Raw genomic sequence first — 23,210 nt, 5'->3', positions numbered from 1 at the left:
CCTCGTCTCTACTAAAAATACAAAAATTAGCTGGCGTGATGGCAGGCGCCTGTAATCTCAGCTACTCAGGAGGCTGAGGCAGGAGAATTGCTTGAACCCGGGAGGCAGTGGTTGCAGTGAGCCAAGATGGTGCCACCGCACTCCAGCCTGGGCAACAGAACAAGATTCCATCTCAAAAACAAAAAACAAACAAACAAACAAAAACCCATTCTTGTGCTAGAAGTGATCCTCTTCCTCTGAACTAAATGTTTTCTGGTCCCAGGGGAAGAGCACAAGTGGGCTGAACCTGGACTTCTTTCAACAGGACCAAGTGAGGTTGGAAGGCAGGCACCTCCACTTTGTGGCAAGTGCCCTCAGGTCGGATGTGCAACCTCTCTGAGCATCCCTTTCCTCATCTGCAAAGTGGGAACAATTTCAATGTCTCTGGAAGGCAGGAAGAATTCAGTGAACTACTCTGCATAGTGTCTGGTACGGTAAAGAGCATGTGATCGTTTTGAGAATTTATTCCAGCTTTCCGGAAGAAGTTAGCCTTCATTGCTGCTTCCACCAGGCAGCCTTCCCAGCTACCCTCCCTCCAGGGTACAGTTTCTTTTCACTTTGCTTTAGCTTCCTCATTATGTTGCTTTCTTCCACATGTTCTCCAGAATGAAATTAATCTCTTTTCTCCCTCAGATGTCTATAGTGCAGCATGCAGCTCTTCTCAGAATCTGCTTTGTGTTATAATTATTTTGTTTATGGACCATGTCCTCTCCCTAAACAGGAATGCCTATAGGGAATTGTGGTATAAGACAGAGTATACTTAGCCTGTGTCCCTGGTTCCAGGCACAGAGCTTCAAAAAACCCTTAGAATTTCATGAGTGATAGAAGTGTCTTTCATGGGAATGAGGTGACTCATGTGGGCCCCCCACTGAAGACAATAGCTTCAGGATGGGATCTGGCCACCAGAAAAAACAATCAAGTGATCAGAGAGTTACACTTTCTGGTACCAGATCTTCAAAAAGGGGAGGTGGACTGAAGATTGAGTTTAATCACATGACCAATGATGTAATCAGTCATGTCTACATAATGAATCTCCAATAAAAACTCTGGATACCAAAGCTAAGTAGAGCTTCTTGATGAGTGCCTGGATGTGCCAGGAGGGTAACATACCAACTCCATAGTGAGAGGGCATGGATTTGGGATCCTCCCAGACCTCACCCTTCATAATGAAACTATAATTATTGTAAGTACAGCACATTACTGAGTTCTGTAAGTAGTTCTGGTGAATCATTGAACCTGGGGTTGTAGGAACTCCTCAATTAATAGCCATTTGGTCAGAAGTGCAGGTGGATCTGGTGACCCCTTGAAGTGTGGCTGGCATCTAAAGTGGGGACAACTTAATGGAAAACTTTGCTCTTAGCCTATGGGGTCTGTGCTAACTCCAGATAATTAGTGTCAAAATTGTATGCAGTACACCCAGTTGGGGTGGAAATGGAAGTGGAAAAGACTAACATTATAATAGTCTTTGTGCTCCACATCAGGAATGGATAAATATATGTCAGACTTCAAAGAGCTGATACAGGCTGGGCGTGGTGGCTCACGCCTGTAATCCCAGCACTTTGGGAGGCTGAGGCAGGTGGATCACGAGGTCAGGAGATGGAGACCAGCCTGGCCAATATGGTGAAACCGGGTTTCTACCAATAATACAAAAATTAGCCAGGTGTGGTGGCGTGTACCTATAGTCCCAGCTAATTGAGAGGCTGAGCCAGGAGACTTGCTTAAACCCAGGAGGCAGAGGTTGCAATGAGCCAAGATTGTGCCTCTGCACTCCAGCCTGGGAGACAGAGTAAGACTCTTGTCTCAAAAAAAAAAGAGAGATGATTTAATTTTTGATATTCATATGGGCATTTGTTATTTCTTTTACCTTCCTCTGTTTGGGGCAACCCCTGATATTGGAGTGTTGGTGGTAGATAGAGTCTGGCTCCCACTACATCTGCTGAAAAGGCTAGACAGTCTCTCATGCAGCCAGGACAGGGTCACATGACTTAGGCTCAGCCAATATGATGCACTCACCCTCAACTTTCTATCAGGAGCAAATGTTTCTGATAGAAGCAACAACACCAAGCTTCCCAGGGCAAAAGTAAAGTCTTACGAGGTGGGCAGTGGTGGTGATGGGGTGGTGGTGGGTGCAGTATCCAGTGGCATGAGGACAACTACAGTGCCTCGTGTTCAGCAGAGACGGCAGTGGTGCCTTTACCCACCTTGTTCTATGGGGTGATTTTTGGTCTCTATGACTAAAGCTTTGTTTGTTTTCTTATCTGTTTTGTAATTTTATTGAAACCACATAGTCTATTTCTACGCTTTAATAGTTACTCTTGAAGATGGCCAAATAGGAGTAGCTCTAGTCTGCAGCTCCCAGTGAGATCAACACAGAAGGTGGGTGATTCCTGCATTTCCAACTGAGGTACCCGGTTCATCTCATTGGGACTGGCTGGACAGTGGGTGCAGCCCACGGAGGGCGAGCTGAAGCAGGGTGGGGTGTCGCCTCACCTGGGAAGCACAAGGGGTCCGGGGATTCCCCTCTCCCAGCCAAGGGAAGCTGTGACAGACTATACTGGGTGGAACAGTGCACTGTGGCCCAGATACTGTGCTTTTCCCACAGTCTTCACAACTGGCAGACCAGGAGATTCCCTCTGGTGCCTATGCCACCAGGGCCCTGGGTTTCAAGCACAAAACTGGACAGCTGTTTGGGCAGACACCTAGCTAGCTGCAGGAGTTTATATATTTTTTTCATACCCCAGTGACACCTGGAATGCCAGCGAGATAGAATCATTCACTCCCCTAGAAAGAGGGCTGAAGCCAGGGAGCCAAGTGGTCTGGCTCAGTGGGTCCCACCCCCACAGAGCCCAGCAAGCCAAGATCCATTGGCTTGAAATTCTCGCTGCTAGCACAGCAGTCTGAGGTCGACCCAGGACCCTTGAGCTTGGTGAGGGGAGGGTACCCACCATTCCTGAGGCTTAAGTAGATGGTTTTACCCTCAGAGTGTAAACAAAGCCACCAGGGAGTTCGAACTGGGCACAGCTCAGCAAGGCCGCTGTGGCCAGACTGCCTCTCTAGATTCCTCCTCTCTGGGAAGGGCATCTCTGAAAAAAAAGGCAGCAGCCCTGGTCAGGGACATATAGATAAAACCCCCATCTCCCTGGGACAGAGCACCTGGGGGAAGGGGCAGCTGTGGGTGCAGCTTCGGCAGACTTAAACGTCCTTGCCTGACAGCTCTGAAGAGAGCAGCGGATCTCCCAGCACAGTGTTTGATCTCTGATAAGGGACAGACTGCCTCCTCAAGTAGGCCCCTGACCCCTGTGTACGCTGACTGGGAGACACCTCCCAGTAGGGGCCGACAGACACCTCATACAGGAGAGCTTTGGCTGGCATCTGGAATGTGCCCCTCTGGGATGAAGCTTCAGGCAGCAATCTTTGCTGTTCTGCAGCCTCTGCCAGTGATACCCAGGCAAACAGGATCCAGAGCGGACCTCCAGCAAACTCCAACAGACCTGCAGTAGAGGGGCCTGACTGTTAGAAGGAAACTAACAAACAGAAAGAAATAGCATTAACATCAACAGAAAGGATGTCCAGACACAGAAACCCCATCCAAAGGTCACCAACATCAGAGACCAAAGGTAGATAAATCCACAAAGATGGGGAGAAACCAATGCAAAAAGGCTGAAAATTCCAAAAACCAGAATGCTGCTTCACCTCCAAAGGATCACAGCTGCTCGCCAGCAAGGAAACAAAACTGGACAGAGAATGAGTTTGATGAACTGACAAAGCAGGCTTCACAAGGTGGATAATAACAAACTCCTCTGAGCTAAAGGAGCATATTCTAACCCAATGTAAGGAAGCTAAGAACCTTGAAAAAAGGTTAGACAAATTGTTAACTAGAATAACCAGTTAAGAGAAGAACACAATTGACCTGATGGAGCTGAAAAACACAGCACAATAACTTCATGAAGCATACACAAGTATCAATAGCTGAATCGATCAAGTGGAAGAAAGGATATCAGAGATTGAAGATCAACTCAATGAAATAAAGTGAGAAGACAAGATTAGAGAAAAAAGAGTGAAAAGAAATGAACAAAGCCTCCAAGAAATATGGGACTATGTGAAAATAACAAATCTACATTTGATTGGTGTACCTGAAAGTGACAGGGAGAATGGAACCAAGTTGGAAAACACTCTTCAGGATATTATCCAGGAGAACTTCCCGAATCTAGCAAGGCAGGCCAACATTCAAATTCAGGAAATACAGAGAATACCACAAAGATATTCCTGGAGAAGAGCAACCCCAAGACACATAATCATCAGATTCACCAAGGTTGAAATGAAGGAAAAAAATGTTAAGGGCAGCCAGAGAGAAGGGTCGGGTTAGCCACAAAAGGAACCCTATCAGACTAATAGTGGATCTCTCAGCAGAAACCCTGCAAGCCAGAAGAGAGTGGGGGCCAATATCCAACACTCTTAAAGAAAAGAATTTTCAACCCAGAATTTCATATCCAGCCAAACTAAACTTCGTAAGTAAAGGATAAATAAAATCCTTTATAGATAAGTAAATGCTGAGAGATTTTGTCACCACCAGGCCTGTCTTACAAGAGCTCCTGAAGGAAGCACTAAACATGGAAAGGAATCACTGGTACCAGCTACTGCAAAAACATACCAAATTGTAAAGACCATTGATGCTATGAAGAAACTGCATCAACTAATGGGCAAAATAACCAGCTAGCATCATAATGACAGGATCAAATTCACGCAAAACAATATTAACCTTAAATGTAAATGGGCTAAATGCCTCAATTAAAAGACACAGACTGGCAAATTGGATAGAGTCAAGACCCATTGGTGTGCTGTATTCAGGAGACTCATCTCACATGCAAAGACACACATAGGCTCAAAATAAAGGGATGGAAGAATATTTACCAAGAAAATGGAAAGCCAAAAAGAAAAAAAAAAGCAGGGGTTACAATCCTAGTCTCTGATAAAACAGACTTTAAACCAACAAAGATCAAAAGAGACAAATAAGGGCATTACATAATGGTAAAAGGATCAATGCAACAAGAAAAGCTAACCATCCTAAATACATATGCACTCAATATAGGAGCACCCAGATTCATAAAGCAAGTTCTTGGAGACCTACAAAGAGACTTAGACTCCCACACAATAATAATGGGAGACTTTAACACCCCACTGTCAATATTAGACAGATCAATGAGTCAGAAAATTAACAAGGATATCTAGGACTTTTCAGCTCTGGACCAAGAGGACCTAATAGACATCTACAGAACTCTCCACCCCAAATAAACAGAATATACATTCGTCTCAGCACCACATCACACTTATTCTAAAATTGACCACATAATTGGAAGTAAAACACTCCTCAGCAAATGCAAAAGAGTGGAAATCATAACAGTTTCTCAGACCACAGTGCAATCAAATTAGAACTCAGGATTAAGAAACTCACTCAAAACCGCACAACTACATGGAAACTGAACAACCTGCTCCTGAATGACTACTGGGTAAATAATGAAATTGAGGAAGAAATAAAGATGTTCTTTGACACCAATGAGAACAAAGATACAATGTACCAGAATCTCTGGGACACATTTAAAGCAGTGTGTAGAGGGAAGTTCATAGCACTAAATGCCCACAAGAGAAAGCAGTAAAGATCTAAAATCAACACCCTAACATCACAATTAAAAGAACCAGAGAAGCAAGAACAAACAAATTCAAAAGCTAGCAGAAGACAAGAAACTAGGATCAAAGTAGAACTGAAGGAGATGAAGACATGAAAAACTCTTCAAAAAATCAATGAATCCAGGAGCTGGTTTTTGAAAAGATCAACAAAATAGGTAATACGCTAGCCAGACTAATAAAGAAGAAAAGAGAGAATAATCAAATAGATGCAATAAAAAATGATAAAGGAGATACCACCACTGATCCCACAGAAATACAAACTACCATCAGAGAATACTATAAATACCTCTACACAAATAAACTAGAAAATCTAGAAGAAATGGATAAATTCCTGGACACATACACCCTCCCAAGATTAAACCAGGAAGAAGTCGAATCCCTAAATAGACCAATAACAAGTTCTGAAATTGAGGCACTAATTAATAGCCTACCAACCAAAAAAAGTCCAGGACCAGATGGATTCATGGCCAAATTCTACCAGAGGTACAAAGAGGAGCTGGTACCATTCCTTCTGAAACTATTCCAAACAATAGATAAAGAGGGAACCTTCCCTAACTCATTCTATGAGGCCAGCATCATCCAGATACCAAACCCTGGCAGACACACAATAAAAAAAGAGAATTTCAGGCCGATATCCCTGATGAATATTGATGCAAAAATCCTCAATACTGGCAAACTGATTCCAGCAGCACATCAAACAGCTTACCTGCCATGATCAAGTCAGCTTCATCCCTGGAATGCAAGGCTGGTTCAATATATGCAACTCAATAAACGTAAGCCATCACATAAACAGAACCAATGACAAAAACTACATGATTATCTAAATAGATGTAGAAAAGGCCTCCAACAAAATTCAACACACCTTCATGCTAAAAACTCTCAATAAACTAGGTACTGATGGAATGTATCTCAAAATAATAAGAGCTATTTATGATAAACCCATAGCCAATATCATACTGAATGAGCAAAAAACTGGAAGCATTCGCTTTGAAAACTGGCACAAGACAAGGATGCCCTCTCTCACCACTCCTATTCCTTTTGGGAGTTCGGGCCAGGGCAATCACGCAAAAGAAAGAAATAAAGGGCATTCAAATAGGAGGAGAGGAAGTAAAATTGTCTGTTTGCAGATGACATGATTGTATATTTAGAAAACCCCATTGTCTCAGCCCAAAATCTCCTTAAGCTGATAAGCAACTTCAGCAAAGTCTCAGGATGCAAAATCAATGTGCAAAAATTACAAGCATTCCTATACACCAATAACAGACAAACAGAGAGCCAAATCATGAGTGAACTCCCATTCACAATTGCTACAAAGAGAATAAAATACCAAGGAATACAACTTACAAAGGATGTGAAGGACCTCTTCAAGGAGAACTACAAACCACTGCTCAAGGAAATAAGAGAAGACACAAACAAATGGAAAAACATTCCATGTTCATGGATAGGAAGAATCAATATCATGAAAATGGCCATACTGCCCAAAGTGATTTATAGATTCAATGCTATCCCCATCAAGCTACCATTGACTTTCTTCACAGAATTGGAAAAAACTACTTTAAATTTCATATGGAGCCAAAAAAGAGCCCGCATAGCCAAGACAATCCTAAGCAAAAATAACAAAGCTGGAGGCATCATGTTACCTGACTTCAAACTATACTACAAGGCTACAGTAACAAAAACAGCATGGTACTGGTACCAAAACAGATATATAAATCAATGGAACAGAACAGAGGCCTCAGAAATAACAGCACGCATCTACAACCATCTGATCTTTGACAAACCTGACAAAAAAAAGCAATGGGGAAAGGATTCGCTATTTAATAAATGGTGTTTGGAAAACTGGCTAGTCATATGCAGAAAGCTGAAACTGGATCCCTTCCTTACACCTTATACAAAAATTAACTCAAGATGGATTAAAGACTTAAACATAAGAAACCTAAGACCTAAAACCATAAGAACCCTAGAAGAAAACCTAGGCAATACCATTCAGGACATAGGCATGGGCAAAGACTTCATGACTAAAACACCAAAAGCAATGGCAACAAAAGCCAAAACTGACAAATGGGATCTAATTAAAGAGATTCAGCACAGCAAAAGAAACTATCATCAGAGTGAACAGGCAACCTACAGAATGGGAGAAAATTTTTGCCATCTATCCATCTGACAAAGGGCTAATATCCAGAATCTACAAATAACTTAAATTTACAAGAATAAAACAATCCTATCAAAAAGTGGGCAAAGGATATGAACAGACACTTCTCAAAAGAAGACATTTATGTGGCCAACAAACATATGTAAAAAAGCTCATTATCACTGGTCGTTAGAGAAATGCAAATCAAAACCACAATGAGATACCATCTCACGCCAGTTAGAATGGTGATCATTAAAAAGTCAGGAAACAACAGATACTGGAGAGGATGTGGAGAAATAGGAATACTTTTACACTGTTGGTGGGAGTGTAATCTAGTTCAACCATTGTGGAAGACAGTGTGGCGATTCCTCAAGGATCTAGAACTAGAAATACACAGATACAGAAAATCAAACACCGCATGTTCTCACTCATAGTGGGAGTTAAACAATGAGAATACATGGACACTGGGGGTGGGGGTGGGCATCACACACTGGGGACTGTCGGGGATAGGGAGCTGGGGGAGGGATAGCATTAGTAGAAATACCTAACGTAGATGATGGGTTGATGGGTGCAGCAAACCACCATGGCACGTGTATACCTATGTAACAAAACTGCATGTTCTGCACATGTACCCCAGAACTTAAAGCATAATTTTAAAAATTACATGAAAAAATTACATGAATTACAGAACTTAAAGTATAATTTAAAAAATTACATGTCTTTGCTTCATTTTTCATGTTTTTGAAAGATAATTTTGCTGGGTATACAATTTCATTTTGAAAAAACAAAATGAAAAAAAAATAGTTACTCTTGAAATTTTTCCATACATATATAATTTAACAAAGTCTAAAGCTGATATCTGGATGCTTGTCCTGTAGAATACAAGGACCTTAAAAAACTTAAACTTTGGCCTGGTGCGGTGACTCACTCCTGAAATCCCAGCACTTTGGGAGGCTGAGGCGGGTGGATCACGAGGTGAGGAGATCAAGACCATCCTGGCCAATATGGTGAAACCCCATCTCTACTAAAAATGCAAAAATTAGCTGGGCATGGTGGCGCACACCTGTAGTCCCAGCTACTTGGGAGGCTGAGGCAGGAGAATAGCTTGAACCTGGGATATGGAGGTTGCAGTGAGCCAAGATCATGCCACTGCACTCCAGCCTGGGTGAAAAAGCAAGACTCTGTCTCAAAAAACAAAAACAAAAACAAAAAACTTAAACTTTGATCATCCTTCTTGGCTTATAAAAGCTTTCATTGTCTTACATTTTAGTTCAGTTCTCTATTTTAAGCCTAAAAAGAAGCTATTGGCTGGGTGTGGTGGCTCACACCTGTAATCCCAGCACTTTGGGAAGCTGAGGTGGGTGGATTGCTTGAGTCCAGGAATTCAAGATCAGCCTGAGCAACATGGCAAAACCTTGCCTCTACTAAAAAATACAAAAACTAGCCAGGCATGGTGGCACGTGCCTGTAGTCCCAGCTATACTGCATTCCAGCCTGGGCAATTGGAGTGAGACCCTGTACCAAAAAAGAAAAAAAAAAATGGAGCCATTATTACTACGACCTTATACAAATAATGCTAGTTTAGATTTTGCCTGCAGGCTCACTACCCCTCTTTGCATTTCACAGTCTTTCTCAGATCATTCTCTTTCCTTCTGAAGGACGTCCTTTAGTTGTTCCCTTAGGGTTGTGCCTTTGATAGTAAACTCTTGGTGCTTGTTTTTATAAAAATGTCTTTGCTTCATTTTTCATGTTTTTGAAACATAATTTTGCTGGGTACACAATTATAGGTTGATAACTTTTTGGCACTTTGAATATATTACTCTATGTATTCTGGTTTTTACTGTTGCCTTTGAGACATTTACTCTTAGTCTAATTAGGTTGTCAGTTTTTGCAAGCAATCTGTCTGTTTCTCTCTGGCTAAAGACCTCCTTGTCTTTGGTGTTCTGTAGCTTAACTATAATGTGTATAGGTGTGGATCTTGTTTGTCCTTGCTTGGTCTATTTTGTGCTCATCTCTGTGGATTCATGCCTTTCTTCACTTCTGGAATATTCTTAGTCATTATCTCTATGAATATTGCTTCTGTTCCATTCTCATTGTTCTCTCTTTCTGGAACTCCTATTAAATGTATTTAGAACATTATATTTTATTGTCCACATTTATTTTCTGTCTTCTTTCTATAACTCCTTATGCTACCCTTTGAGTAATATCTTCAGATCTATCTTCTAGTTCACTAATATTCTCTTCATTTTTCTCTAAACTTCCATATATGCATATGTATGTATATATATGTATATCTAATCTGTCTTTATTGAGATATAATTCACCTCCCATACAATTATCCCATTTAAAGTGTGCAAGTCAGGCCGGGCGCGGTGGCTCACACCTGTAATCCCAGCACTTTGGGAGGCTGAGGTGGGTGGATCACCCAAGGTCAGGAGTTTGAGACCAGCCTGAGCAACATGGTGAAACCCCCATCTCTACTAAAAATATAAAAATTAGCCAGGCATGGTGGCACATGCCTGTAATCCCAGCCACTTGGGAGATTGAGGCAGGAGAATCTCTTGAACCCAGGAGGCGGAGGTTGCAGTGAGCCAAGATGGCACCACCACACTCCAGCCTGGGCGACAGAGCTAGACTGTGTCTCAAAATAAATAAATAAATAAATAAATAAATAAATAAATAAATAAAGTCTACAATTCAATGGTTTTTAGTAGATGCACAGAGTTATATAACCATCACTACAATCAATTTTAGAATCCTTCTATCACTCCCAAAAGAAACCCCATATTCATTAATTGTCACTCCCCATTTCCCCACCACCTTCCTCCTCTTCATCTACCCTAGAAAACCGTTAATCTTCTTTTTGTCTCAATAGATTTGCTTAATCTGGACAATTAGGTAAGTGGAATCTTACCATATGTAGTCTTTTGTGATTGGTGCCTTTCATTTACCATAATTCTAACCTACCTTTTAAATCATATGTTAAATTTTTCACCTCAACAATTGTGTTTTAAATTTCTGTAAGTTTTATTACTCTCCTTTTCAATTTACCCGATCTTTTCATAGTCTTTTTGCTTACTTTTGTGATTCTATCTTTAAACATTTCACATGTAGTTATGCTATTTTCTGATCATTCTTGTAGCTGAAGTCCTTGAGCTCCTAAATCTGCTTCTGCTGATTCTTACCCATGGTAGTTTGCTTCTCTGTATAGCTGGTGATCTTTAATTGGAAGCCAACATTTAATTCATCTTAATTTGTGAAAAATCAGAGATTTTCATTCAAGAGAAATTGCACAAGCTTCTGCAGGAGTCAGGGTGCTTGAGACCACAAGGTCCCTTAAGGGACTGACTTAAAGAAAGGTCAGGCCGGGCGCGGTGGCTCAAGCCTGTAATCCCAGCACTTTGGGAGGCCGAGGCGGGTGGATCACGAGGTCAGGAGATCGAGACCCTCCTGGCTAACACGGTGAAACCCCGTCTCTACTAAAAATACAAAAAACTAGCCGGGCGCGGTGGCGGGCGCCTGTAGTCCCAGCTACTCGGAGGCTGAGGCGGGAGAATGGCGGGAACCCGGGAGGCGGAGCTTGCAGTGAGCCGAGATCGCGCCACTGCACTCCAGCCTGGGCGACACAGCGAGACTCCGTCTCAAAAAAAAAAAAAAAAAAAAAAAAGAAAGGTCAGACCACAAGGTCCTTCAAGGGTCTGACTTAAAGAAAGAGCCTTAGTTTCATCTCCACCCCACCTTGCTGCTCACAATGCTGATCATGAAATTCACCCTCACCTGTGTATGTGGGCTAACCACTCACCTCAGCCTGAAGCTCTTGGTATGTGTGTATGTGTGTGCGTATGTCTAGGTGTATACATGCATGTGTATATGGGGTGTGTGTGTGTACATATGTATATGTATGGGTGTGCATGTATGTATATGTGTGTTGTGTGTGCATGTTGTATATGTATATATGCATGCATGTGTATATGCCTGCATGTGTGTTATGTGTGTGCATGTTGTATATGTATATGTGTATGCATGTGCATATGCCTGTGTGTGTTGTGTGTGTACGTGTTGTATATGTATGTATGCATGTGTGTATGCATGTGTGCATGTGTGGGTATGTGTTTGGTCCTCAGTGCTGTCCTTTACCTTCTGCTTGCCCAGTCATGCACAGAGGCTCTATCTTATCCAGTGATATCTACCTTATCTGTGAATCATCAGAGTCAGATCCTATTTGCCTGCAACTGAGAACCCTGACTCATGGAATAGCCTTTTAGTAATAGAAGAATTATATCTGTGAGTACTGACAGAATGCCCCACCTGGTTCTACGGGGTTTACATGTGTTAACTCCCTTAATCATCACACCTTCCCATTTCACAGATGAGAAAACTGAGACACAGAAAAGCTGGGTGACTTGTCTTGGGTCTCACAGCTTGCAACTGTTGGAACTGGGAGCTAAACCCAGGAGGCTTGGCTCTTTTCCATTCTCATGACTGCAAAAAGAAATGGAAGGTTTCAGGATCATCCAGGATTTGGCAGAAAAGGTCCTGTTTTTTGAGGAACTGCCTGCAGACACACAGGAGCCCATGAAAGCCCCAAGCTGGCCTTTCTGTTATGTTGTGTGCAGCAGTGAGGCTTGGCAGTGGCTCTGGGATTCCCTCAGCATTTTCCTGGTTGAAAGAAACCTAAATTCTAACTCAAGAGTTGAGAGTTTCCTTGACTGCATCTGTACTGACAGCCTAGAAATCCGATGCTACAGTTGCTGCAAATGCATGGTACAAGTGGTTTTGCTGCATTTTCAAATTGACTGAGAAACTCAGAATAGACTAAAGACCCCACCTTGATCCAAAGGAGACATGAAATTGATGGCCAAGTGTGAATAAGCAGTTGGCGGTGTGTCACCTGAGTGACAGCTGTATGGGGACAGAGAGCAGACAAGTGCCCCAAGGAGAAGAGGCAGTTCCCTCCTCAAGGCCTGTCTGAGGTTGTGCTTTGTCCTAGTTGGCTACTTTCTTACAAATAAGCATGCTGTGTATGACAACAGACATTTATTAAGTGCTTACTCTGTGCCCAGGTGCTAAAATAGCTGCTTGTACAAAGTGGTTTTACATTACATATTTACCTCTTTGGATCCTCAGAACAATCCTGAACATCTGCTCTATTATTCCCTCATTTCATGAATGAGAAAGCTGAGGCTGGGGGAAATGACTTTCCCAGGCCCCATAGCCAGACGGGACACAGACAATAGAAACCTAGCTCTGGGCCAGCGAACCTGCTCTGGGGACACTCCCCATCCCTCCCAGGAGGGTCCCTTTAGGCCCCTTTCTTTATTTCAGAGGCAGGAGGGGCGTGAGGTAGTCAAGTCATAACCCAAGGGCCAAAAACAAGCTGTTCTCCCAGGGGCCCATGCACTTGTTTTTCCTCCCGCCCCTGCAGATCTGGTTACTGAGGGGCCTGCAGGCTGGGGGTTTCTCAGCAGCCACAGAAGAAACTCACTGGGCGCTGAGTTCCTGGGTCTTGAGCTGCAGGGTTTTTACCTTCACTGCTTCCCAGCTGGAATTCACCAAGTGCTGCCGGAAGGGCCCAAAACCTGAAACCAAACATGCCCAGGTTTGCTCATGTCAGACCATGGGACTGGGGCCTCTACTCCTGGCTGCTCTCGAGCACCAGGCCCCACCCCATAAGACTCTCTTCCTGCTCCTCCGACCATCTTGGGCCCTAGGGATCTTTGCACGTCCCCTTTCCCATGGAGGCTGCAACTGTGCCAACCTGGGAGCATTCTCAGAGTCCTCATCTGTGAGGCATTGTTGGGGAGCAAAGAAAGAACATGGAGCTGACCCACTGCCAAGTTGGGAGGGCTTAAGAACATGTGTGCACAAATGTCTGAATAAAAAGCATGCTTTGTAGAGAACCCTGAAACAGACCCACATGAATACGCCCAGTTGTTTGTTGACATAGGTGCAAAAGCAGTTTCAATGGAAGAGGGATAGGTTCGTAAACAAATGGTGTTAGAACAATTAGACAACAACAGGCAAAAAACTGAATCCTTCAACCTAAGCCTCACCCCTTACACAAAACTTAACCCAAATGAATAATGGACTTAAATATAAAAAGCAAAAGTAGCCCAGCACGGTGGCTTATGCCTGTAATCCCAGCACTTTGGGAGGCCGAGGTGGGTGGATCACCTGAGGTCAGGAGTTCGAGACCAGCCTGGCTAATATGGTGAAACCCCGTCTCTACTAAATATACAAAAATTAGCCAGGTATAGTGGTGGGCACCTATAATCCCAGCTACTAGGAAGGCTGAGGCAGGAGAATCGCTTGAACCTGGGAGGCAGAGGTTGCAGTGAGCTGAGATTGCACCACTTCACTCCAGCCTGGGTAAAAGAGCAAAACTCTGTTTCAGAAAAAAAAAAAAAAAGCTATAAGTTTTCTGGGGGGAAGGTGAAAATCTTAGGCTATAAGGCTAGGCAAAGAGTTCTTAGATTTGAAACCAAAAGCAGGCTGCATAACAGGAATAATTAACAAACTGGATTCCATCAAAATTAAAAACTTTTGCTCTGTGAAAGACCCTGTTAAGAGGAGGAAGAGATAAGCTACAGATGGAGAAAACAGTTGCAAATCATGTATTTCACCAAGGCTTTGTATATAAAATACATAAAGAACTCTTGAAACTCAAACAGTTCAGTTAGCAGATGGGCAAGCCACATGAAGAGACGTGTCATTGATGAGGATATACAGTTGACAAATAAGCACATGAAAAGATGTTCAACATCACCTGCTATCATATAAATACATATTAAAATCTGGATGAGATGTCACCACACACTTATCAAAGTGGCTAAAATAGAAACACTGATAACACCAAATGTTGACAAGGATGAGGAGAAACTAGGTTACTCACACATTGCTGGTGGGAATATAAAATGGTACTGTCGCTCTGGGAAATAGTTTGACAATTTTGTTTGTTTTTTTAATTGAAAGTGGATTTACCAGCATTTGCACTACTGGACATTTATTTCAGAGAAATGAAAACTTATTTTCATACAGAAGTGTATATAAAAATGTTCATAGAAGTTTTATTTGTAATAGACCAAAGCTGTAAACTACCCAAATGTTCTTCAGTGGGTTAACAGTCAAACAAATCATGGTTCATTCATCTCATGGAATACACTCAGCAGTGAAAAAAAAAAGTAGAAACATCAAAATGTCCGTCAACTGATGAACGGCAAACAAAATGCGGTAAAATCCACACAATGAAATATTATTTGTCAATAAAAAGCAACAAAGTACTGATACATGCTACCACGTGGATCAACCTTGAAAACATGCTAAGCGAAAGAAGCCAGACACAAAGGACCACACGTAAAATGATTCCGTGCATATGAAATGTCAGAATAGGCACATCAATAGGGACAGAAAGTGCATTAGTGGTTGCCAGAAGCTGGATATGTGTGTTGTGGCGGGACATGAGTGGTGACAGCTAAGGCGTGTGGGGTTTCTTTTTGGGGTGCTGAAAATGTTCTAAAATTGACTGTAGTGATGAATATGTAACTCTGTGACTATACTGAGCCACTGATTGTTACTCACTTTAAATGAGTAAATTGTATGGCATGTGGATTATATCTCAGTGAAGTAGTTTAAAAACTTTTTATAATGAAGTGACTATTGATACACACAACTTGGAGAACCTTAAAGAAATTACGCCAAGTGAAAAAGAACCAATCTCAACAGGACATATACTGCATGATTTTATTTATATAATATTTGTGTTTTTTCTTTATTTTTGTTTGTTTGTTTCCTTTTTGAGACAGTCTTGCCCTGTCACCCAGGCTGGAGTGCAGTGGTGCAATCTCAGTTGCTCACTGCAACTTCCACCTCCCGGGTTCAAGCAATTCTCCTGCCTCAGCCTCCTGAGTAGCTGGGATTACAGGCACCCACCTCCACGCCCAGCTAATTTTTTATTTTTAGTAGAGATGGGGTTTCACCATGTTGGCCAGGCTGGTCTGGAACTCCTGACCTGGAACTCCTGGTCTGGAACTCCTGACCCCACTTGGCCTCTCAAAGTGCTGGGATTATAGGCATGAGCCATCGCACCTGGCCCTATTTTTTTTTTTTTTATTTATTTATTTTCAAACAGGATCTCACTCTGTCACGCAGGCTGGAGTGCAGTACCAGGATCATAGCTCACTGCAGCTTCAATCTCCTGGGCTCAAGTGATCCTTCCACCTCAGCCTCCCGAGTAGCTGGGACCATAGGTGCATGCCACCATATCTGGTTAATTTTTTGTATTTTTGCCATGTTGCCCAAGCTGCCCTCGAACTCCTGGTCTCAGGCGATCCACCCCTCTCAACCTCCCAAAGTGCTGGGATTACGGGTGTGAGTCATTGTGAGAGGTGACAACGTGCTAGCAGCCCTCACTCGCTCTCGGCGCCTCCTGGGCCTCAGCATCCACTCTGGCTGCACTTGAGGAGCCCTTCAGCCCGCTGCTGCACTGTGGGAGCCCCTTTCTGGGCTGGGGGAAGCCGAAGCCGGCTCCCTCTGCTTGCGAGGAGGTGTGGAAGAAGAGGCGCCTGCAGGAACCCCGGCTGCGTGCCACGCTCCCGGGCCAGCCCGAGTTAGGGGTGGGCCCTGGCTCTGCGGGCTCTGCCGCTGGCAGGCAGAGCTGCCCGCGGGTGCCGCCTAGCCCCGGGCAGTGAGGGTCTTAGCACCCGGGCCAGCAGCTGCTGAGGGTGCACCGGATCCCCCAGCACTGCCGGCCGCCCTCACCACACTTGAGTTCTCGCGGGGCCTCAGCTGCCTCCCTGCGGGGCAGGGCTCCCGACCTGCAGCCCGCCATGCCGGAACCCCCACACCGGTGGGTTCCCACACAGCCAGAGCCTCCCAGATGGAAGCCGCCCGGGACTGCCCAAGGGCTAAGGAGTGCGTGTGCGCAGCGCAGGACTGGTAGGCTGCTCCCCCTCCCTGTGGCCCCTGCTAGGGGTCCACTAGGGGAAGCCAGCTGGGCTCCTGAGTCGGGTGGGGACTTGGAGAACTTTGGGGTCTAGCTAAAGGCTTGTAAATGCACCAATCAGCACTTTGTGTCTAGCTCAAGGTTTGTAAAGGCACCAGTGCTCTCTGTCTAGCTAATCTAGTGGTCACTTGGAGAACTTTTGTGTCTAGCTAAAGGATTATAAATGCACCAATGAGCACCCTATCAAAACGGACCAATCAGCTCCCTGTAAAATGGGCCAATCAGCTCTCTGTAAAATGAACCAATCAGCAAGACATGGGTGGAGCCAGATAAGGGAATAAAAGCAGGCTGCCAGAGCCAGCGGCGGCAACCTGGTTGGGTCTAGTTCTGTGCCCTAGAAGCTTTGTTCTTTTGTTCTTTGCAATACATTTTGCTGCTGCTCACTCCTTGGGTCCATGTCTCCTTTATGAGCTGTAACACTCACTAGGAAGGTCTCCAGCTTCACTCCTGAAGCCATGGAAACCACGAACCCACCAGAAGGAAGACACTCGGGACACATCTGAACATCTGAAGGAACAAACTGCGGACACACCATCTTTAAGAACTGTAACACTCACCGTGAGGGTCCGCAGCTTCATTCTTGAAGTCAAAGAGACCAAGAACCCACCAATTCCAGACACAATCATGCCCAGCCTACATAAAATATTTGTAAAATAAAATGATTATACAGATGGAGAACAGACTAATGGTTGCCAGGTGTTTGAGATGGGAGGAAGGGGGTGGGTGTGGCTGTAAAGAGCTAGCATGAGTGAGCTTTGCGGTGATGGTACTGCTACGTATCTTGATGGTGATGGTGGTTATAGGAAGCTACACATGAGATGAAACTATATACCCTGCATGCACATACAAATTTTGAATTATACCAATGTCAACATCCTGGCTTTTACATTGAAAATGTTAATATGCCAATATCAGGAGAGGCTGGGTAAAGGGTATAGGGGACCTCTCTGTACACTTTGCAAATTCCTATGAATATTTATTTCAAAATAAAAAGTTTTAAAACTGTGTGGCCTCCTCTGTGGGAGACTATCCAGTGCCAGATATGCCTGTGATGGAGTGGGGTGCTCAATTAAGTGGGCTGCAGGTACAAGTGGAATTCTTTAACTCAGCTTTATCCTGGAGCACAGCTGAGGTTTTGTTCCATCTCTGATTCCTGTGACACATTTCTCAATTCATTCAAATTCTTAGATGAGGAAAGGACTGTGATTAAATGTCAGTCTCTGAAAACCCAGCTCCCTGGACCTCAGGCCTTTAGAGTAGGAACCAGTTCTGCAGAGAAACTTGAATTATGCCTTTGCAATTCCTGAACATCAGAGTCTGGACCCACAAACAGGGTTGACTCACAGCGGGTAAAAAGTTTTGGACAGGACGTCCCAAAAAGTCCATGGTGTCCTCTGATTTGACCAAATCCTTTAGAATAAATAAGACTTTAGCTGCCTCTGGAAACAGACAGAAAAAAAAAAAAAAAAAAAAAAAGCAGTTATAGAAAATGGTGAGATTAAGAAAAAAAAGCACTGAGAAGCCAGGTACCTCCTGGGATAATAAAAATGCAGTAACACACAAAAATCACATTCTGCTTTAGAATCATATTTTTATCAGCAAATATGACATCTCTTATCTGTTTTAAATTAGAAAAATCAACTCTGCAAGTGAAGGTTTGAAGCTCTTGTGTTGCAGGGTCAAACCTCACTTTAAACTTGGTCGGCCCCCCAGTGGAACTTGCAAAAGGAGCTGGAGAAATCTCTTAGAATTCTGAGAGGCCCATGGGAGGGATGCATGTTTTCTCACTCTTGTTATTATTGTTGGTACCAGTCTGAACACCTTGATCTCGAAGCAATTTGTCGGAGCCCTGGTTCTCCCACCATCTATCTACATGCCAATTGTCTTGGTGAGATTTACACATGAAGCAAATCCAATTAAATGAAGAGACTGCCCCTGGCAGCTCAAAGCATTTCTAACACAGGAAGGCCATGCTCTGGAATCCAGCGGGCATTCTCAAATCGCAGCTGATTATCAGGTACTTCATCAAGCAATCTCCAGTTTGCCAGCAAACCACAGGCTGACAAGACAAAGGCAGGGGTCAGTGTGATTCTAAGATGGTGCTTCAATGTTCGTATTTCATTCATGACAAGCATTGCATGTACGAGGAGTACAGTTTCCTTAGGAATTCAAGAGTAATTTGAACCTTTCAATCTCCAGAACCAAAATAACACAAATAAGAGCAAGGGAGATAAAAGGTTTCCCAAAGAACTTTCTTTTTCTCAGAAGGTCGATAGGAGTTTGAATTACAGTCTGAAAAGATTAAGCGACACAACTTTCAATTTCCCATTCATCCAGGAAACCCTGTCTCTTCACCCAACACAATTCAGAAAACTTAAAACTGGCCAAATGTGTCTAACTAAAAATGAAGGCTGGACACGATGGCTCATGCCTATAATCCCAGCATTTTGGGAGGCCAAGGCGGGAGGATCACTTCAGCCCGGGAGTTAGAGACCAGTCTAGAGAATATAGGAAAACCCTGTTTCTACTAAAAACTAAAACAAAATACATGGTGGGTGTGGTGGTGAGTGCCTGTTGTCCCAGCTACTCGAGAGGCTGAGGTGGGAGGATTACTTGAGCCCAGGAGTTTGAGGCTGTGGTGAGCTATGACTGAGTCACTGCACTCCAGCCTGGACAACAGACGGAGACTGTCTCAGAAAAATTAAAAATACAAAAATAAAAATAGGGCCAGGCGCGGTGGCTCATGCCTGTAGTCCCAGCACTTTGGGAGGCTGAGGCGGGCAGATCACGAGGTCAAGAGATCGAAACCATCCTGGCCAACATGGTGAAAACCCGTCTCTACTAAAAATACAAAAATTAGCTGGGCGTAGTGGTGGGCGCCTGTGGTCCCAGCTACTCGGGAGGCTGAGGCAGGAGATTCACTTGAACCAGGGAGGCAGAGGTTGCAGTGAGCCGAGATTGGGCCACTGCACTCCAGCCTAGTGACAGAGTGAGACTCTGTCTGAAAAAAAAATTAATAAAAATAAAAATAAAAGAGCTTTGTGAAGATCAGACCCCCAGGGTCCCGCTGGGATGCTGACTTGGTGAGGCACATGTGGGTGGGGGTGACTTTGGATGTACTGGTGTTTGCAGAAGTGAGCAGCCACCATTCCTTCCAAGTTGACCTTCTGGGGCTCAGGGTCTCCAGCTAGTGGCTGTCAGGGGTGCTTCAGAGCTCCCTGAGAAATGGAAGTTCTCACTCTGGGAGCGGGGCCTGTGTGTTCCTTCGCGGGTGGCCTTTGTAGACGGGCTCGCAAGCCCTGTGACGGCCCTGTGGTTTCTGGGCCTACAGATTCCTCTTCCTTGCTATGAGCCTGCACCCCCAAGGGATACCTCACGTGCCTCAGGCCTCACTCAGGGAAAGCAGGTACCAGCCTCAGCTTCCTCTCTGCTGGGTTGAAGGGCAAGGTCTGAGCCTAAGCCACCAGCGACACCTTCGTGCCTGCCACTCAAGAGTTATTTGAGGCCGGGCGCGGTGGCTCAAGCCTGTAATCCCAGCACTTTGGGAGGCCGAGACGGGCGGATCACGAGGACAGGAGATCGAGACCATCCTGGCTAACACGGTGAAACCCCGTCTCTACTAAAAAATACAAAAAACTAGCCGGGCGAGGTGGCGGCGCCTGTAGTCCCAGCTACCCGGGAGGCTGAGACAGGAGAATGGCGTGAACCCGGGAGGCGGAGCTTGCAGTGAGCTGAGATCTGGCCACAGCACTCCAGCCTGGGTGACAGAGCAAGACTCCGTCTCAGAAAAAAAAAAAAAAAAAAAAAAAAAAAGAGTTATTTGAAGCGAATGAGCCACAGAAGCAGAAATGCCTGTGTTCCTGATTGTTTATTAATGGGGCACAGCAGGAAGTCCGTTTCCATCTGGAATTATTGGCACCACCAGTTGCCACTCTTTTTTCCCCTCAGGAAACTGTTTAAGACCCAGGATCAAGCCAGTGCACATTCCAGGGCCAGGCTAAAATCAGCAACAAATAGCAGAGAAAAAAATTATATAGTCTTACCAGTCACCACCACGCAGCTGGGCTGGGAATCCATGAAGACGAAGTGGGAGCTCGCGCTGCGCTTCCGGGGTCAGGCGGCTGCCCAGTGGCCGGGCTCTGCGCTCTCTGAGCTCCGGGCTTTTCCTCCGCCTGGCCGCCTGCTGGCCTGGGGAGGGGGGACCGCTATGGAGCGGGAGCCCAACCCCTCCTGGCCTCCGGGCTTCCGTAGCGTTCTGGGCCCCGAAAGGCCAAGGATCTGGGGGAGGGTGAAAAGGCGATACCCCTTTGAAGTAGAACGATCCAGCTCAGGACAGTGGGTTGGAGCGCCAGCAGGGACTTTCTGGACATTTGGGCCTGGGTCAGTTTGTTGTTCAGGATGGTTCAAAGGTGAGCTAAGGGTTTGGCCACCAGCTGTCCGGGTTTGCCTGGGATGGAGGGGTGTCTGGTACGGGTAGAACGTGCTCAAAGGGGTGCCGTCCTGGGCACTGTGGGCTACCCTACAAGTCGTTTATTTAGATCTTATTTTTTCCTCTTTAGTAATCCCCGCTCCCTGCCAGAGCCCCCTCATTGTGTTTGGCCGTTGTGATTTGGTAAAATTTGATTGCTCTGGAAACTCATTCCACAAAATACGTGACATGTGAGCAGAAGAAAAAAAAAAGAAGAAGAAAAGAAAAAGAAAGAAAACAAAACCATAGATGAATCTTACCGCGCCTGCCTTTAAAATATTGATTGAAAGCACTGCTGCTGTGGGTCCTCAGGGAAGTTAACCTCTGTGCTCAGGTTTCCTGTTTTGAGAAATGAGGATCACAGCACCGGATCATGTATGGATTCTTTCTGTGCCCCAGGCACTGTCCCCAGCTTCATCAGCCCTGAGGGACAGAGGCTTGCCACCTAGTTAGTGTCTGTGCAGGCTTGGTAGCTCTGCGCTCACCGTCCTGCGTTCTGCCTGCGAAAAGTGCTTGCTTGACACTGTGCTGGACTCCTTAAATGTGCCACTGACAGTGAGCCACAGCCGTGGCATGCCACCTGGCTCTGCAGACAGTCCTCCTCTTTTTAATTGTGTCAGAATAACTGAAAAAGCTAACATTTGGGGCTATTTCCTCTATTGAAGAAGCTGTTATACAACATCTTGATCTTTCAGAAAATACTATTTAAAAACAAAACAAAACAGAACAAACTTTTGGCCAGGTGCACTGGCTCGTGCCTTTAATTTCAGCGTTTTGAGAGGCCAAGGTGGGAGGATAGCTTGAAGCCAGAAGTTCAAGATCAACCTAGGCAACATGGCAAGACTGTGTCAATTAAATTTTTTAAAAAGTGGTGTGTGCCCACCATAGTCCTGGCTACTCGGGAGGTTGAGGCGGGAGGATCACTTGAGCCCAGTCAGGCATAACTGCACCTCTGCACCCTACCCTGGGTGACAAAGCGATACCCTGTCTCTAAAAATATTCTTAAAAACTTTTTTTCTGAAGTAAAAATACTATTTTTCAAAAGCTATATAATAAGAGGAAGAAGAGCCACAATTATCTGTCCCCATCTAGGCCTGGGTAGGAGAAGCTCCCTTCAGGGAAGCAGGCAGACCCTCTCAAGCACCGTGCGGCCTCTAGAAAGCTCAGTGTGACAGCAGGACCACATGGCTGCATCTTCTGAATTGTCCTCCTGATATAAAGCGCTCCCTTTTAATTGGGATCACCTCCAGGGATTAGACCCCACTTGATGGCTTTCTGGGATTCTGAACCAGGCTCAGTTCCCTTTAATTGGCTCCTGGTGTGGGCTGCAGGCTTCTTTATAGCCAAGAACAGGTGGGAAGTGCCATTTGCTCCCACTGGTCTCCCACTCCCTGCCCTGAGAAGCTGGGGCCCACCTTGTGTTGAGTGAGATGCAGAGGACTTTGGACTTCGCCTCATTTCACGGAAGTTACCCAGTTTCTCATATTCCCTGAGGCACTTGTGGACTTGGTCTCAACTTCCTCTGGTGAGCAGCTCTCCTGGCTCCTATCAACTTACCTAGTTCCATCATGGGGGCTTGGCTTCCCCTGCACAGTTAAAGGAAGAGATTGGGCCATTAAGAAATGCCCACATTTGGTGTTTTTGTTTGTTTGTTTGTTTTTGAGATGTAGTCTAGCTCTGTTGCCCAGGCTGGAGTGCAGTGGCGTGATCTCGGCTCACTGCAACCTCCGCCTCCCAGGTTCAAGCAATTCTCTGCCTCAGCCTCCTGAGTAGCTGGGGTTACAGGCACCTACCACCATGCCTGGCTATTTTTTGTATTTTTAGTAAAGACAGGGTTTGACCATCTTGGCCAGGCTGGTCTTGAACTCCTGACCTCGTGATCCACCT

At 44.8% G+C, this 23,210-nt stretch overlaps 1 protein-coding gene across 1 annotated transcript in view; it reads right to left on the bottom strand.

Moving 5' to 3' along the window:
• Positions 1 to 21,081, bottom strand: part of PGPEP1L (pyroglutamyl-peptidase I like) — a 50,306-nt gene extending 29,225 nt beyond the window's left edge. Inside the window, 2 exon segments of the mRNA XM_030931132.1 lie at positions 13,381 to 13,433; positions 20,899 to 21,081. Of these exon segments, the coding sequence (XP_030786992.1) occupies positions 13,381 to 13,433; positions 20,899 to 20,932 (87 nt within the window). The 5' untranslated portion in view covers positions 20,933 to 21,081.
• Between the last annotated feature and the right edge of the window lie 2,129 nt (positions 21,082 to 23,210).

This window comes from Rhinopithecus roxellana, chromosome 5 (genome assembly GCF_007565055.1).
Source record: "Rhinopithecus roxellana isolate Shanxi Qingling chromosome 5, ASM756505v1, whole genome shotgun sequence".
NCBI classification, from domain to species: Eukaryota; Metazoa; Chordata; class Mammalia; order Primates; family Cercopithecidae; genus Rhinopithecus; species Rhinopithecus roxellana.
This window is presented reverse-complemented; position numbering and strand designations above follow the sequence as displayed.